The sequence below is a fragment of the Crocodylus siamensis genome, chromosome 3 (genome assembly GCF_052110815.1).
Source record: "Crocodylus siamensis isolate JL-2025a chromosome 3, ASM5211081v1, whole genome shotgun sequence".
Lineage (NCBI taxonomy): Eukaryota > Metazoa > Chordata > Crocodylia > Crocodylidae > Crocodylus > Crocodylus siamensis.
In genome coordinates this window covers 83,716,537-83,730,274 of record NC_143397.1, presented here as the reverse complement: position 1 = coordinate 83,730,274, position 13,738 = coordinate 83,716,537, and the positions used below count along the sequence as shown (strand labels likewise).

The following is a 13,738-nucleotide window of genomic DNA, read 5'->3' as shown; positions in this document are numbered from 1 at the left end:
AACTAAAGCATTTGAGCAGTGAACTCACAGCAAACATTTAAACAAGGTCCTAGATTGTAAGCTCTGCAGTAGGGACTTGTCCTCCTATACATCTGCCAAATAATACTTTGGGGTCAACAGCCATAATAATAATAAAAGGATATAGAGTTTTGCTGAGTATTGCAATACCATCCATCACTTCACAGAACTAACAAAACATGGATTGAAGCTATACAAGATTGGTGTCTAGCACTGGCCAGAACCAATCCAAGCAGGGTGCGGAGCCCTGCTCCTGCTCCAAACTCACAGACCCTGGACCCAAAGAAGCTGCTGCTGCTGCTGCTGCTACGGGGGGGGGGGGGGGGGGGGGAGAGATTGAGTAGCAAGTGGCTGGACATGGAACCACTGCTCCACCCAGCTCTGCGGGGCCCCACAAAGCACGGGGCCCAGTATGGTTGCCCCAATTCGCACCCCGTGCCCCACCCCCGGGACAGCCCTGGCACGGGCATAAATGAGAAGAGACTCAGGCCCTTTGTCTACCAATAAGCTCTTCAGGACAAGGATTATCTTTTTATTTTGTGTTACTGTACAGGATTTAGCACAATGGGTTTCTGCTCCAGAACTGGGGTTCCTTAGTGATACCACAATAGAACTAAATAGTAATGTAGGATAAAATGTAGCAGAAAAAAATACTATAAATCATAGGGTTGTATTTGGCCCCAGATTTCATGTTTACAGATCTAAAGCAGCCACAAAAATGTCTTTTTTCTGTCTTTTACACAGTGTAAGATGCTCATCTTTCCCCACATGTTCTTTTGCTTTTGACATGCATTTTTCTCTTCCATCTCCAGACATTAAAAGATGCTAGTGATAATGCTCGGAAAGACTTCCACCGAGAGGCAGAGTTGCTGACTAATCTACAGCATGAGCACATAGTGAAGTTTTATGGAGTTTGCATAGAGGGCGATCCACTCATCATGGTCTTTGAGTATATGAAGCACGGAGATCTCAACAAATTCCTGAGGTATATATATTTTTAAAGCATATTTTTGTATACAGGCAGAGTCACTGATATGCCAATGCTTGAGTGCCACGTTAGCTATCATTATAGCTGTGATGGTTAGCTATCATAACTAGCATTAAATTAGTTCCAATTTTGTATCCATCCTGCACTGACAGTGACTGACAGTGTAACCATTTGCTACTTCTTTGATAGTTCATAGGAAATGAGTCTGATTTCATACCTATTCCCCATGGGCAAATACTTGCCTTGTAAAAGCAAATGACATTAACTGGCATTTTAGAATGGGGCAGAGAGGATGAACTCTGCTTCACCTACAGTGACTGTCTCCAGCTTCTGGTTTAACTGCCTTGTTAAAACAGAGCTGGGACTTTGAGGTTCAGGAGCTGCCATGCTGGACCTCATTTGTGGATCAACAGAGAACTGTAGCCTCCATTCAGTGTCTTTCAAGAGCATTGAAATCATACAGAATTGCAACTGATGAATTTATTTTCTGGTTAGAAGTTGTTTTATAACTGCTAAGTTCTGAATCCTATATTGGATCTTTTATTTTTTCTTAATCATCCTTTGTATTTAAAACATAAAATTAGTATGCTAGAATAGCTGTTTGACCTGAGTTTAAATTTGTCATTTTTCTCACATTTACCACAGCTTATGCAGCAGATCAACAATATAAAACGGCCTATAAGAGAGTATCTATTTCTTACCCTGCAGCGCCACCCACGGCCATCAGGGGAAATCTAATCCAGCATTTAATGAGTCTTGGACCAGACTGAGCCTGGCTGCTTGCTGCAGCATGGTGTTGTGTTTCAGAGATAGGGTGACATCCTGAAGGTCAAAAACTTCCCTATGCACATCATTCAGGTGTAGGAAGATGAGGTGGATTAGAAAGAGTTGCAGTGGAAGTTACTGCCTCCTACAGCTGTGTATTGCTGAAGATAAGGATTTCATGATTTACAGAGGAAATGAGGTAGATGAGCAAGAAGGGTTGAACATTTTTTAAAAAGCAAAAGTTTAATTAGAAAAGAACTATCTTCTCAAGGATGCTGGTGGATGATGAGTAGTTTTCTAAATTAGGAGAGACTTGCAGCTTCTTGTGTGAGCAGCAGGCTATTAAAAAATCTGTTATGAGGATGCACAGTGCTTTCCATTAAGAAATCACATTTAGGGTTAGTCCAGGACTTCACATCCTGCTTTTATTTCTTCAACCACCACCAGTTGCATAATTGCTCAGGTCTGTGACAGAATAGTGCCTTTTTTGTCTAGTGCCAACTGCAGTATCAGGGAAATAGCAAACCTTCCTTCATTTATCACCCCGATCTGTCATTTTTTTCCCCCAGGGCATTTTTATAAGGTATTTCTAATAGATAGTTTCTGAACTTGATCTTACAGATTTTATTTAATTTGCAATGCTTTTCCAGACTTTCCTAGGGGCACTTTAGGGTTACACATAGTCCATGTGTATCAGAAAAGTGCTTTGGGGTGAGGAAGTGGTTCTTTGGACAAATAATGGTCATCACTGAACGGTTGTTTAAAAATAGGCTTTAAAGAATGAGTAGTAGGGGCAGGCTGTTTGGAAGATCAAATTGATAGGTGCAGAGGGAAAACAATGTTTTTCGAAAAATGAATGCTGCAGGCAGGGTGTGGGGAAGAAGGAATGTGCAGAACATGGAATCATATATTGCATGGGGAATGGGTGGGATAAAATGACCTCTTTAACTTGCCTCAATTTGCTATTAGGGATGAATGGCTAGTAATATTTGACCTAAAGTAGTGTGTGTCATATATACAATATACATATGTAGTATATAGCAATGGTATCTACCTGTCTATCTGTCAAACTAGATTAAATTCTATACTCTTTAGGTAGGCAGTATGCCTTCTTTTGTATTTAAGAGCACTTGGGGTAGTTAGCACATTGTAACTTCCTCAAAAATAAATGTACACACACAAGCATGTGTACCCCCCCTGCCCTGCACACACATCTATGAAATTACTCTGAAACTAAATGTGCAGATATGAGTGCATATAGTTGTCAATGCATATGCATGTGATTGTGTATGTGTATATATAAAATAAAAGTATCAAATTACTTCAGTGAAGCTATGTGTATATCTACATATATGTAGTGCCTGAGAATGGTTTAGTATCAGTAACCTAGATAATACAGTAATAATATAATTATTTTGATAGCATTACAGTGAATTATCTGCTTCTAAATGCAGAAATGAATATAATAGCTGCTCAGAACTGTCTAGGAATATATCCGGTGAGTGGTCGACATCAGCTTTTCCTAAGGGTATGCTGTACATCAAAGCTAACCTAGAACTAGTGAAATAAACTTGTTTTTCTCATCTGGCTCTGCTGTGTCAACAGGAATGAGTTTTGTGATCTATGTTTTATCTTGTAAACTATCCTCTGGCAGGCTGATTCACACCAGCCACAAAAGTAGATCAGGGATTAATGGAGACACTTCCTGTGGTTGGTAGATTAAGGGTGTAAATCTGAAATTGCTCCATTTATTTCTTTTATTGTTCCCCTGAATACAGTTAGCTTCTTCACCTTAAATAAAAAATGTAAGTGTTTCATGCTATAATTCCCTCTGGAAATCATGGGTGGGTTATTGCACATTTAAAAGAACAAAGTAGTGTAGTGCAACAGTGCCTTAGCCGTTCATTTCTAGAGGCCTAAACATGAATCTTGACTTCAGTATTCTCATGCTACTAAGCAGTTTGAACATCTGGCGGCCCTTGAACAGAAAAGGCCACTGGACTAAAATAACAGAGGAGTAACAGGTTAGGAATGGGAAGTATGGCTGTGAGTCATGCAGTTCCTTATTTTCATGAGCAACATATTCACCTGTTCCCCTTCCCATGCTGACAAAAAAGAAAACAGTGAAGAAAAAACAGGGGAGATGCATAAATTTAGCCAGTCCCTACCTCTCAGATGAATTTAGCCAATTTTGTCATCACCTTTAATGACTCTTTCAGTCCCTGTAGTGCCAATTCCCCCAATATTCCGGATTACAAGTAACCCAGTGCTTCATCATTCTGTATTTCTGTGCAGGGCACATGGACCAGATGCAGTGCTGATGGCTGAAGGTAATCGTCCAGCTGAGTTGACCCAATCCCAGATGCTACATATTGCTCAGCAGATTGCAGCTGGTATGGTTTATTTGGCATCACAGCACTTTGTGCATCGGGATCTTGCCACGCGGAACTGCCTCGTTGGTGAGAACCTGCTGGTGAAGATTGGAGATTTTGGAATGTCCAGAGACGTGTACAGCACTGATTACTACAGGGTAAGTGAATCAGTGCAGTCAGAAATGGTGGAGATCTTGTTGAACTCTTATCACATGGGTAATGCTGATCACTATTTTTCAGAGGATGATCAAGTCATCATATTTCTTAAAGAAAGGGATATTAAGAAGGGCGATTTTCGTATTTGAGGATTTAGGAAATTTGGATACTCTTAGCAAGAGTAAGATTAGCCTGTCATTTCGTTTACTTGTTCTGGATTTAATTTTCTTAGAAAAAATGATTAAAATGTCTTTTGAGGTTAGAAGCTTGGCAGGTCCACTGGGCTTCAAAAAAAAAGGAAAATCAGCATTAAAGGGGGAGTGATCCAATATGGCCAAACATTTAGATGTTATAGAAATATGCTTGGGGATTGTGAAATGTTTGGATTTATTTGAATAGATATAACTTGGAAGCCACAGCACTGCACCTGGGAAAATGATTTCAGTCAAAAAGAGAGAGAGAAAAACTAAGATAGAAAATTTTACTGGTAATATATTTAGCATCCTAAAAATACACTACAGTTAGTAATGAGTATTTCCTATCTCAAGCTGGTTGGCATTCAATTACTGCTTTGTTTTACTCTGGTATTGGTTGCACTTCAGCTGCATGAAACTATCCCAGTGCATATTGCCTATTCTGACTTATCCAGTTTTCAATGAAGTCAATGGGAGTTATGCCCAAATATCTAAGAGAAGAATTTGACTCCTGTATATCAATTTGTAAGTTTGTAAAGGCCTTGAAAAATCTTGTGTATATAAGTTGATGTCACTGTTGTTTTATTGTTTTATTGTTATGTGATAAGTCGTATATTTGGCAGCTTTGCTTTTCATCACCATATATAACTATTGTGTGTGGAGCTGAAGAATGAAGACCGGGTTACATAAGATAGCTTGATGTAGCTCCAAGGGCTCAGGGATTCAAGCCACGGCCAAACTTTTGTACCATGTGAACTCTAGAACCTCATCATGTAATGCTGGACACTGTGCAACCTTAACAAGGGTCTCTTTTGCTACTGACAATGAGGCACCTGGTAAACAGAGCAGATGAAGGCTCTCTCTGCCATCTCTGCCTTAACTTAACTGCTGCTTCCGTCCAAGGGAAACTGCTAATTCTTCTCAGTTGTTTGTGACAGTCTTGAAAAGAATTTGTTCTTACATCTGGTTGGGCAGGGCAGGGCAGGCTACATTAAAAACCTGTGGTCATATTTAAGTTCAATGAGTTGTTTCAATTAACAGCTGAGAAGCACACATCTTTTTGTTGTATTGTTTTCTTCTGGGCAAAACGTAGAGCTTAGTCAACATCTGAACCAGATTTCTATCACATCTTGTCTTCTGGAAATTTGGCACATCAAGCTATTTCATCATTTTAAGACAAGAATGACATAATTTCTGAACTTGGAAAAACACATACTGTAGTAATGGCTGGATGTATTTATAACAAGAAGTTCACAGCATGGAAGTGAGAGTCAGGACATCTTGGGTTTCTGCTTCAGTATCTCAAGTAAAAGTCATACTTGAATGTGATTTTTCATAGGCACTGACTTTTATTTTTGCTGGGGCAGGGGGAAGGCCTAAAATGATGGACATGTGGAAAGTTTTACGCATTTCAGGTGACAGCCCTCTTCCCAAGGGGGACCAGCGCCCTCAGGCCCCCATATACTCAGCACCTCTGTGATCTTGTGTATAACTCGACTTTACCCGTTGGTACTCAACTGTACTTACCTCACTTAGAAGGTTGTTATGAGGCCTAAAATGCTTTAAAAAAACTTTGACAAGCTTTGGAAAAAAGGTGTTCTATGTATATGCAAGGTCTGTTTTTAAAGGTGACCACCTTTTCTTGATATTTGTTCAGAATGGGAGACAGGTAGACAAGGATGATTCCAGGTTGTAGAAATCTGTATGGGAAGGTGGTGGGACCTGATTATGGATCTAATAGCATGAACCTCACATAGGGCAAATCACATAGGCTTTGCACAAGCAGCTGGAACTTCATTGACTCTGATGATAGTCCAACTGCCTATGTTGCATCTGCATTTGCCCTAAGGGCCTTGCATACCTGTACTCCAGCACCCACTGAAGAAAATAGTAGTTTAGGTTGATACTACCCAAATGGCCTGGGCTTGTAGAGAAATGAGAATAACCTGCAGCTGGGGCCACCGAAGGGATTTTGGCTGAGTCAGCTGGAACTCCTCCTGAAACATATGTCAAAGCTCCCCCTTTCCCCCAGGTAACACAATATATTCCCTTTCTCTGTTTTCTTTTCTCTCCCTCTTTTTCATCCTTTTCCTTTCCCTCACTGAGAGTGTGAGAGCAGTGTGTGAAATAGAGGAAGGGGGAGAGGGAAAGGCAAAATTAAGGGTGAGTTAGAGAGAGATGGCAATAATATGGATGAGATATGGACAGAACAAAGAAGGAAGAGTGAGTCCATCAAGAAAGGATGAATAATGAAGGCGCACAGTTTATACATGCTGAGGATGTGATATACACATTTTAAACTTGAACTAAGTTAGTATTTCATCCTGCACATTTTAAAAGGTATATTCTTTCATCACCCAAAAGGTCCTTTGGCAAATGCAGAAGATGGACAGGGCGATGTTTAGCTTCTAATCTTTCATTTCTGAATGGTAGCACCTGGGAAATGCTGGTAAGGATCATGGGATTCTGGTCGGCCCTGCTTGGGAGATGTATTGCTAAATTGGGATCTGGTCCTGAGAGGACTAGGCCTGTGGTAGATTTGCCAGACAGTTGCCTGGAGAATTGTGGCTATGGCAGTACAAGGCAGTGAAACATCTAGAGATGACAATGGGAAGGCTCTGTCCCCCAGACATAATTGTACATAGTCACATAAGTCTTTTTAACTGTTAAAGCTTAATTTCATGTATGTAAGCTGTTCTTTCCCTGCACCTGGCATTTTTGTCAGCTGCTCACTGGAAGTATTTGTATTACCACAAAATATACTGCAAGAAGTGATTTAGCTGCTCTTTATTAATACAATGAAATTGGTTTACTCTGAGATGACCATCTTGTGTGGTCAATCCATTGAGATTTGAGATTTGACCAAAGATGTCTGTTTACTCTCTGAATTTTTGAAGATGAAAATAGTCCTAAGCTCTTGCTCACCTTCAGATTGTTGATGATATTCTTCGTAATGTATCACTGCGTCCACTGAGAAATGCTGCAGAGATGACTTGAAGAGAAACAGCATTGGGGATGCATCTGCTTGAAGAAATTGACTGCATGAACCTTTATTTATTTATTTGTTTAGGAGTCTGTTAGGGATCTTGGTAGAGGTGGGAGGAGAAGTTAATGTTAATGAGTAATAAAACAGCAACAGTTTTTAAAAAAACAGACCAGATGAGCCTGAGGACATGATGCAATTGCAGCAGCTTTCCCTTCTTACTGCTGTCATCCACCCCAGGCCAAACTAGAACAGCTGACAAGTAATTAGTTTGTTCCTTGTGTCACAAGAGCTCTGCTGACACTCTGGAGAATTGCAGTCCATTTATAGCAGCACATACCTTCGTTTATTTATCTGGAAGAGTTTGAGTTTCCGGATGGTTAGGTGTTTTTATTTGGTTTCTTAATGTCTTTTTTCCCTTGGTCATTTTCTCATTCCTCGGGACATAAGGTTTCCCATCATTCTGTCTGAAGCCCCAACAGGTTGACTTATCTGCTCTAGCCAGTGGCTTACTATGCCATTTAATCCTGGTAATGACAGGTTTTCTGGGTGTTTATTCCTGCACTAGGAGATACTGTTTCAAAACTTTTTTAGATGTTCACTTGAATTTTGCAGGTGCCCACTCTGTATTTAGCTTTAAAGTTTGGGGGTGGGGCTTGGATACAGCTGATGTTTATAATGGGCAAGAAAACTAAGGGAGGATCAACCCTTCTATTTCCTGAACAAGCTACCAGGGATTTATTTTAAATGTAAAGCTACTCTTATCTGTTCAGAGATTGGCAGGCATGATACAGAGACTCTATTTGGAAGGTCGGGAATTTCCATTGCCTTGTATAGAGACTGTTCCTAAATTGGGCCTCTGGCTGTATAAATTGTGCCCAACCTTTCGGCTCTGCAGGCCAGATCCGTGCCAGGTCAATGCATGGGGTCTGCCCATGGGTGTGATCCAGCATGCTGGCCCAGCTCCACACACCCAGATTGGGCCATTCACCAGCCTGACCCCATGTACCTGGATCCAGCCATGCACCAGCCTGAATCTGTGCTCAGATCTGGCTGTGTGGCAAATTGACCCTAAGGCTGGGGACAGACATTACACATAAACTGGTTTAAGTGATCAGAAACTGATTTAAACCTGTAACAGAACAGAAGTTCAGTGCACATACACCAGTTCAAAATGGCTGAAACTAGTTTGAGATAAACATGGTTGAATATAGTATCTGATTTAACTGATTTGGGTCAAACCGGTTTATGCAATGTCTGTCCCAGACCCCTTGCTGGTTTAAGATAAACCAGACTCCCCCAGCATCCTGGCATGCTCTCTGGCCTAATCAGGGCTCTCTGCTCCACAGCAGGGTTGGCCCCTTACCTCTGACTGGAGCTCTGGCAAAGACTGCAGGTACAGCAGGGTCTCCCTGGCTTGTCTGTGTCCTACCGCCCCCATTGCTGCTCACTGGTCAAGCAGGAAGTCCCCCTTCCCTCCTTCCCATTTCCCACAGTATGGACCCCAGCCCCATGGACCTAGGCATGTGGTATGCTAGCTAAAGCTGAGTGGTGTCTTTGTGTGTGAGTATCTCCAATTTCACTGGGATCAGCAGACAGAATGACTGCTTAGGGCTTTTTGGAGCTAAGGAACAGTTCAGCTGTCAAGCTGTTTAAGAAGAGTTTGAACTAATGGAGAGAGGCCATTGTTTTGCTGATGAGGTGATAAACACTGTTATCAGCCCCTTGCTGGCTTGTTCCATTGTCAGTTTGCTGCAGATAGTGTAAAGAAGCAGGAAGAGGGAGATTGAAAATCTCTGTATATTCCGCAGATGCATACACTGCACACACCCCCTTGCCTCAGAGTGCCAGTCTGAGGCTGGGGCTGGAAATACTCCCATCCCTTGAGCAGCCAGCAGGGAAAAGCCTGGAATGGTGCAGGCAGACCTCCCTAATAAGAAGCCACACTCTCTTTAGCTCAGCACTGTAGAAGGGTATGGAGGGCTGCTCCAGCACCCCCCCCCACCCCAACTTCTAGCCTGAGCCACTGCAGGCACGTGCCTGAATTTCCTGAGTCCAGAGAGAATGTGTGTCCAGTCACAAACCAGTTCAGCCTAGCCAGGTTAGACTAACCTGCAAAGATTGAATCAATTCAGGCTCAGACTTTTTGAATGTCTGTCCCTAGCCTCAGTGTCTGGATTCAGCTGCGTGTTGGCATGATCTAGTGTGCAGGGCCCCTCAGGTCTCCCCACAGATCTGGAGACATGGGAGCAGGGGAGCAGCAATTAATGCTGTCACCACTCCTCCACCACCAAATTTCCAGACTCTTGAAGAGCCCCACATGCTGGACAATGTGGCTCTGTGGGCCAGATTGAGGGTTGAATACCCCTGATCTATATAATAATAAGGTATAGATTGTGGTTAGCTTCTGTGCAGCCATAAGGGGAAAACAGATTTCTTTTTCCCATTTTGCACAGTCTGCTTTGGCCCAGTCAAAACTCCTAACCCTACCGGCTCAGAAAAGCACACAGGCTATAAATGAGTCACTTAACTCCCACTCAGAACCAACTCGCCAAAAGAGCATTAAGATGATGAGAAAGGTGTTACAAAGTACTCCCCTTTTGTAGCAGCACTGAGGCTGGGAGATCTCCAAGGGATGGAGCTCTGCACTTTTTCCTATCAACAGCCTATACTAAGAGTACTGTCTGGTTAACAAAAGCAGTATTGGTGATGCTGATAGTAGTAACAACACTCTCGTTTGGTAACTTGGCATCTCCTTTTTTTCTGGAAAAAAAATGGGTTTTTGTTTGTTTGTTTTTGTTTTACATTAGGCATTCAGGCCTTGCCTAGCCTGGTTGTAACTACAGAATAAAAGGGTCAAGAAATAAAAAGCTGACCAAATAGGAGTGGGAGAGCTCTTTAAACGAGGCTCCAGAGAATTTTTTGTGGTTTTAATTTGTTCATTTGGTTTACTTACTTAATCCTCATATTAAATGAACATATTGGACAAAGGATGACTTTGTTAATTCAACCTTCTTAGGGGTCAGTGCTCTTCCAAAATCTCACGTAAGTGACAGCAGAGAAGGATGATAAGACTTGGTGTTCATGATGTTTCTGAGCTAAAAATTCCCAGCTTTTTAAAAAATATGCAGCTTTCAGGCCTTCCATCTCCATAACAAAATGAAGCAAGAGTACACACCCCATTAAAAATCCCTTTCTTACGTCATCTCTTAATTTGAAAATGTTATAATGCTTAGCAAATATGGTAAGAATAGCTCAGATTCTGATTTTATTTATGCAAGTTCAACCAAAAAAAGGAACCTGGAGTACTGCGTCCAGTTTGGGCTCCACAATTCAAAAAGGATGTGGAGAAGCTTGAGAGAGTCCAGAGGAGAGCCACGCGCATGATCAGAGGTCAGGAAAACAGATCTTACGATGACAGGCTGAGAGCCATGGGGGTCTTTAGCCTGGAAAAGCGTGGGCTCAGGGGTGATCTGATGGCCACCTATAAGTTTATCGGGGTGACCACCAGGATCTGGGGGAACGTTTGTTCACCAGAGCGCCCCAAGGGATGACGAGGTCGAACGGTCACAAACTCCTGCAAGACCGTTTCAGGCTGGACATAAGGAAGAATTTCTTTACTGTCCGAGCCCCAAGGTCTGGAACAGCCTGCCATCGGAGGTGGTTCAAGCACCTACATTGAACACCTTCAAGAGTAAATTGGATGCTTATCTTGCTGGGATCCTATGACCCCAGCTGACTTCCTGCCCTTTGGGCAGGGGGCTGGACTTGGTGATCTCCCGAGGTCCCTTCCAGCCCTAATGTCTATGAAATCTATGAAATCTATGAAACCTTAAGAACAGGAGAGTAAAACTAGCTTTTGACAAGTAAAACTAAGTGCAGAATCTGGCTGAGTGTACATAGTTATTCTATAGAATATGAGCCTAACTTTTAGCATTGTTTGATGTTCAGTTTCTAGCAACTGCACATTATATGCTTTCTGGTGACTATATAGAAAATGTTTGTTAAAGATAATGCTAGAAAAATAAGCACCAGAGAGTGAGCTCACTACATCTGTTTTCAGTACAAAGTGCATATTTGTAAAGAGAATTAATACGTGAGAGCATGATGCTAAAAAGGTAAAAAATAGGTTTATAATTATTTGGGCTGTAACTAGCCAGGATAGCACCACAGTACAGATGTTTACAGCAAGCAGCAAGTGCCTGTGTATTCAGTAATGGCAGTAGTGCCAGGCACCTGCAGGTTTCAAATGTCACTACCCAGCAGAATACCTGTGTGGGTGACTTTGGTGGAGACTACGCTCAGAAAACCAAGAAAGAGTTTGTGAGGCAGCTTGTCAAGGAATCCTCGTAGGTGTGTGTATGGAATTGTCACAGTTTGAAGGCTTTTTATTAGCTGCTATTTTGGCTTCTAATGCTTAGATGAAATTATCCACTTCCCTCTATGGTCTTTTCAGCTCTGCTCCTCCGTCATAGCGCAGTGTGTTCATTGTATGATGTACGAAGGAAGGGGGTGATGAATGGCTCCAGTAGTCCTTGAATACACATACCAGTGTGCAGATGGTTTCACACAGCTGGTAATATTCATATATACAGTAAGCAACAGTTTAGGTAGATAGCAATAAATCTGAACTCATTTCCTTGAAATCAGTAAAGTTTCTCTATAGTAGGATAATTAAAGGTATAATTGGGCCTAAAAGATGATTCTTTGAGCTTTCAGGAGGTCACTGCAGGTCATCAGGAAGTTATTACAAGTGTATGTGTACCACAGGCTTAGTCTTATACTCAGGGATTGGCACCATGGATTCATGCCTATTACCATTAACAAATCCAAAAGTGGAATTTGTTGATAGCAGAAAGCATAATTTTTTTTTCATTTAATCCCTAGCTCTTTTATCAAAGGAATCACGATTCCATTACCTGCTCTCTAAGGTTCAGTCAAGCTGTATGCCAGGAGTCAAACTCAGCACTAACATAAATGGTCAAAATCTATTGGCATTTATAGAGGTGGCAATGCAGTAATTTATCTCAAATATAGTTTTCCATGTCCTCTTTGTAACTAACAAGTTCATAGACTTTGTTAGAATTCTGTCAATTCTCCATTGAGAAAGTGTATACTCATCAGACCCTAGAAGACCCCAAGGGTATTTCAAAGAAAGGTTTTCTTTTTACCAAATAGTTTTAACTGAAGACAGCCAACTAATAGATGGAGCATCACATGTCCGAGCTATACCTAACAGCAACACATCACGATAGTACATATATACTTCATGCACAGAGGTAATAATGTATAAGCTGAACTGGGAAAACAGTAATAACCTCACCTCTGTCTGGGTTTGTGTTGATCATTTCCTGTTTTAGATAGCATTAGGGTTGAGATTTCATGATATTGATTTATTTGTCATCTTATGAACTTAAGAATTCTATCACAGAATTCCCAAGATTTAAAAAGGGAGGAAAGAAACGGACATATTTGAGATTGATATAGTACATAGCTGATTTGGACTGAGCAACTGTGATGTGCAGGTGTGTATTAGAAGGTATGTAACATCAGACTTTCAAAACCAGCCATGTAAATTACACTTACTAACACATTTGTAAATGTAGTCCTTCATTTGCACATGCAAAATGGGTAATGTGTGTGCTTGGGTGAGATCAGCAAACACACTTATTCATTCATTTATAGATGGGTTTTGTACATGCACAAACATGCATTTTATAGACAGAATTGAAACACAATTTAAAAAATTCATCCTTAATGTAGCTCCATTGTTTCAACTGAACCAACACCTGGGCCAGTACTTCTTAAATTAAGTCCTTCAAGTAGGTGGTTATAAAAAAGGATGAACAAATTTGTTTTGCCTAATTCTGAGTATACCTGAAAAGTATGGGTCAGATCCTTCTCTGCCTTACATGAGTCCCTGAAAATTTATGAACATGCCTGCTTTTGAAATGTGCCACCAATTTAGTCTTAAGGCTGTCACAAAAAGGAGTGAGGACCCACCCTCCTTTTTTACTCTTTGTTTTTGAGGGGATCAAGCAGGATGCTTTTTCATGCAGTGTTTGGTGGGAGCAGCCTCTGAGCTTCCCTGCACTTTCCAAGCTAGGAGGCAGGGGATGCTCCACAGCTTCCTGGGACTTTTCCACTGGTCAGAAATTTGACAAGTATACAGAAGTTATTTAAAGCACTGTAGGTTGGTAAAGTGCTGTAAAATACAGCACTTCAAATGCAATACCTCATTTAACAAGGGTTAATACAAAGC

The 13,738-nt window shown here is 41.3% G+C and overlaps 1 protein-coding gene across 4 annotated transcripts in view; it reads left to right on the top strand.

Moving 5' to 3' along the window:
• Window positions 1–13,738, top strand: part of NTRK2 (neurotrophic receptor tyrosine kinase 2) — a 324,818-nt gene that overhangs the window by 244,653 nt on the left and 66,427 nt on the right. For all 4 annotated transcript variants that reach the window (XR_016441261.1, XM_090038645.1, XM_090038644.1 and 1 more), the window contains 2 exons: window positions 831–1,003; window positions 4,067–4,301. Coding sequence is in view for 3 of the 4 variants with exons in the window: in XM_090038645.1 (XP_089894771.1) it covers window positions 831–1,003; window positions 4,067–4,301 (408 nt within the window). In the remaining variant the exon portion in view is untranslated. The remainder of the gene's footprint in view (window positions 1–830; window positions 1,004–4,066; window positions 4,302–13,738) is intronic.